The 4,414-nt window shown below is 49.8% G+C and overlaps 1 protein-coding gene across 1 annotated transcript in view; it reads right to left on the bottom strand.

Moving 5' to 3' along the window:
• Nucleotides 1-1,219: 1,219 nt before the first annotated feature.
• Nucleotides 1,220-4,414, bottom strand: part of TOP1MT (topoisomerase (DNA) I, mitochondrial) — a 15,164-nt gene continuing 11,969 nt past the window's right edge. The window contains exons 11-14 of the mRNA XM_009282158.2: nucleotides 4,024-4,151; nucleotides 3,186-3,280; nucleotides 1,821-1,970; nucleotides 1,220-1,396 (exon numbers count right to left, since the gene is read on the bottom strand). Coding sequence (XP_009280433.1) covers nucleotides 1,294-1,396; nucleotides 1,821-1,970; nucleotides 3,186-3,280; nucleotides 4,024-4,151 — 476 coding nt within the window. The 3' untranslated portion in view covers nucleotides 1,220-1,293. The remainder of the gene's footprint in view (nucleotides 1,397-1,820; nucleotides 1,971-3,185; nucleotides 3,281-4,023; nucleotides 4,152-4,414) is intronic.

Below are 4,414 nucleotides of genomic sequence, written 5' to 3'. Positions count from 1 at the left end.
CTGATTTCCAACCAAAATAGCAATAGTTTAAACACAAGAACAAGTGCCTGTAAATGAACACATGGGAACCACCGAGAGCTTTGGACTATAGCGACCTGAACATCAGCCCTGAGATGCCAGAAGGCTTTGCTGCCAATGCAACAGCTTGCTGACACCTGAGATTCACTGCATGTAGGCTAACTGTTGCCAGGTACATGCTGATATCACGTATTTTTTTTCCTCTGAAAAGCAGCCAATTAGGCAGCAAGCACCAGCAGTTTATGCTGTCAGTCCCTGCCTGCTCCATGCCCAGCAGGAGCAGGCTGGGGAGGACGGAGCCTGATGACGAAGCTGTCATCCCAACACAAGCACAGCTCCATCAAGATTGGTACCGCTCCCCAGCGCGCTCACATCCCACCGGAGCCTGGTCCAGCCCCACAGCCAGCATCATCCTTTCCCATTGCTAAATCTGTGGCTGGACAGTTTAGTTTCTGCTATGGATACAGTGCGCTGAGCCAACTGAACCAAGTAGGGGAAAGAAAGTACGGCCCCAAATTAGATGTCCTCTCCCAGACCAAGGTTTAACCACATAGGGGCGATTAAAGTACACTTTGCTCATGCCAAGGTGAATTTCATCCCTCCAATGTGAAACCTGGTTTTTATTCCGGCTTCTTCCCCTCCCTCCTTCTCCTGCCATGACATTCGCTCCCTCTCACAACATTTTCCCTTTTCGATTACGTTTGTGCAATTGCACAATTTTCTCCTCTCCTGGAGGTGAAAGGGAACAAAGTACCCCGACATGTAAAACCCTGAGATTTTTTCCCCTTCCTCCCAGTGCATCCCTGACCCAAGCCCAGGTCTTACGCTGCAGCTGCCTGTTTCGGTGCTGTCACTGCCTTGTGTTTCCCCATCAAGCCAATTCAGAGAGTCTGAAAAGGGCAGCACAGCTCCGCTACATCAAGGAAATAGGATTAGATCTAATCTTGTTTATCAGCACAATTAAGGCTCTCATGCAATCTTCTTCCCAGACTCGGGAGGAGGAAAGAAAAGATCCAAAGCACCTGGCAACTCTGAAGAGGAGTTAAAAGTTCACACCAAAGTCACTGCAGTCAGGATGAGTGTCACAAGTCAGCAATACCTGTTTCAACTAGAAACCGGGTGGTTTTTTGTATACAAAAAAGGCACAAAATGCCTGTATCAAACTCTCATTAGACAACCCCCCAGCCCCATCCCTGCAACGACTGCAGCAGCACGTAAAAAAAAAAGCTTTCCAACAGCACCAAATGAGCACGAAGTAACATGAAAGGCACTGTCTCAGAATTCGAAGTCCTCATCGGCCATGTCGATCGCCCAGGCAAACTTCTCCCTCTGCGTCTTGTTGTAGATCTTCTCGATGGGCACGCCGAACTTCTTGCACCTGCACACAGAGCACAAGACAGCAGTGAGGATGTGCTACCCATCCCGCTCTGCTCCCACCATAGAGGTCCTCTCTGCTCAGGGTGCAGCATCTTTTACCCATGCAAGCTTCTTAGCCCCAAGCTCCTTAAGAAGTTACCTTTGTGCCACTGTCGATAACGATGTGCAAAGCAACCCCCTTCTTGCCCTGAACCCAGAAGGGACATCCTGCAAACAGTTATTTGCAGCAAGGGAAGCCTCAGCTTTGGACTTTGCTCACCTCCCCCAACACATTCAGGGCTTGGACAGGTTTCTCTGGCCAAAGTTTATTCCTTTCCCCCAAAGGCTCAGGGCTCTGGCATGTGTTTATCCCCCTCCCCAGGCAGGGCTAGGTGATCTGCACGTCTCTAGAGGAGCATCTGCCCCATAGTATGCCCAAGATTTACCAGGCTATGCTAATCCTGGGGTCCAGGTAATTCAGCTTGGACGTGCCCAGAGCTATCTGCTTGTTCTCCTCCTTGTCTGTGGCCTGGACATTCAGCTTGGCCAGCTGCTCTTCCAGCCGCTTCAACAGCTTCTTTTTCTTCTCCACGTTGCTGAGGACAGAGGAAGAACACCACAGACAGCATAATAAAGGGGAAAAGAAGCAGCAGAGGCGAAATACAGAGCAGTTCTCCTTATCTGCTGCTGCCTGGGAGCATGATGTGAAGCCAAAGAGCTTCAGCTCAGAGTAGTCTCTACATTCACCTTAAGTCCTATAAGGCCTGAGCCTAGAAATACTCCAAAATGGCAAAGTGGAAGATGCCATTCAGCACTAACCTATTTCAAGTACTTTAACCTGATAAGACACTTTTGTGCTTGCCCAACTTTGGTAATAATCATTTAAAAAACAAAATAAAAGCCAGCACCCAGCAGAGACCATCTCCTCAAATCTAGGCTCCATGAGCAACAACCATCTCTGACAACCTGCTCCGCATCTCAGCAACACAGGGCGGCATGAGCAAAGTTTCTTTGGCCAGTTTGGCTGTGCCCCCCTCCCAGCTTCTTGTGCACCTGCAAGCCTTCTCAGTCGGTAGAGCATGGGAAACTAAAAAGTCCTTGGCTAGTGTAAGCATTACCTAGCAACAACTAAAACATCGGTGCGTTATCAACTTTGTTCTCATCCTAAATCCAAAACACAGCACTGTACCAGCTACTAGAAAGGAAGTTAACTCTATCCCTGCTGAAACTAGGACAGCATGGCATGAGCAGAAAACAAGAAACCCCAGAGCACAGCATAAAACACAAGCCTTGTTTCTCTCCTCCGACCTCCTCCTGTCTTTGGGCAGCAAGTCCCATTTGGGCTCTGGGAGGGGGGAGCAAATTTGAACAGACCCCATGCAGTGACCGCTGCAGAGATCAGACAAGCCACAGTCCACCACTCAAGTGCCCCGCGAGAAAACCGTGCATCGGGGCTAGTCTGCGTATCCCCAGGTCCAACCCCAAGCTAGGCATCCCTCGCACCACGGCGTTTGTAGGATAACTCCAAGTCAGCAGCTTGGGCTGAAGTCTGAGTATTCAGAGAGATGGGCCCTATCCCAAAGAAATCCCCCCGCAGGAGCTCTTTCCAATCCTGCTGTTGCAAGGAACCATCCACACGACCTCCGCTCATCTGCCAGGCTGCCATGGGACAGGAGGCACCTGGTACCCAACACGGACACGTCAGTTCTGCTGAGCTGCGCGTAGGGTGTCAGACCACACCATCCCCATCCACAAAGCCCTCCACACAGAGATCCCTCTGCAAAAGGGTGTTGTAAGGAAGAGTAACTCACACTTCTGCTTTGGCATCTTTTGTGTCTTCGAACTCATCTTCGGCTTTTTTCAGCTCTTGCTGGGCTTCCTCCACCTGTTGCTTCTTGGCATCGATCTGTGAAGGTAAATACAAAGTCAGCCCATGCTCCTGTCCTCCCTGGAGCTTTCAGCTGCCTCCCTCTTTCCCTTTCGTTTGCCACACCACTCCTCAATTTCTCACCAGCCCTGCTCCAAGTCCCAACAACTTGCCCCTACAGCACCTGCTGGAGCTCAAGCATTTCTTAGCATCTTGCAAGAGTTCCCCACAGTACTGATGCCAGAAACATTTGCAGCTCTTATCTGTTCATCTTGTGCAACTGCCTGAGACTGACTGGCTCGTGACAGTGCTGGAGCCCACTGCAAAGTCCCAAGCTCACCAGTAGAGTGTGAACAAAAGCTGAGAACAATTAAAAGGGGGTAGTTTGAGGTATTTCCATAGCAGACCCATGAAATTTTAGCTGGTCCTCCCGCAAACAGCCGGACAGGAAAACCAATTTCCCTGGTCCCAAACAAACTGTGTCGAAGCTGTGCCATCGCAAAAGGTACCCAGCTTGGTTTGAAGACACAAAGCCATGGAAAACAAACTCTGTGCCAAGTGTGCTTCATCCAGCATTTGAGCTTACCCCATCCCTCTCCACCCCTGGGTTGCTGATGTCTCTGTACTGATTAAAAACCACTATTCCTGGTTTATTCCCTGCCACGCTTGATCAATGCGATCTCTTTAGGCACTGGGTTATTCACCCTCTCCCCATCCCGCCCCCCCAAAAAAAGATAAGAGGTGAAGTCAGGTCTGGGGGCTCTCAGTTTGGTCTGTCTCACTTTGGTCTGGAGGTTTTGCATCGACTTCTCAAAGGTTTTCGGTGTAGACCTCTGATGGTTGCACAGGATGGCCACAGCTCGGTTAGCTCGGTTGTAGGAGAGGAGCTTTCCTGCAACATTATCTTCAGCTGGAAAGAAATAGAAGCATCATTATGTCTCCTTTCTGGGAGCTGGGGAAGACAGGGAACAGACCAGAACAACAAGTTGTTTGCCTTTCCCATCCTTTCTCAGGGGAGAGCAATACTGGTCGTGGAAACTGGTAAAGGACACTTGAGCATCACTGAATCTGATACTGTGCCCCATCATTCATATCATTAAGGAGGTTGGAAAAGACCTCTAAGATAATCGAGTCCAACCGTCAACCCAACACCACCATGTCCACTAAACCATG

This window comes from Aptenodytes forsteri, unplaced genomic scaffold, assembly GCF_000699145.1.
Source record: "Aptenodytes forsteri isolate BGI_AS27 unplaced genomic scaffold, ASM69914v1 Scaffold260, whole genome shotgun sequence".
In the NCBI taxonomy this organism is placed as follows: domain Eukaryota; kingdom Metazoa; phylum Chordata; class Aves; order Sphenisciformes; family Spheniscidae; genus Aptenodytes; species Aptenodytes forsteri.
This window is presented reverse-complemented; position numbering and strand designations above follow the sequence as displayed.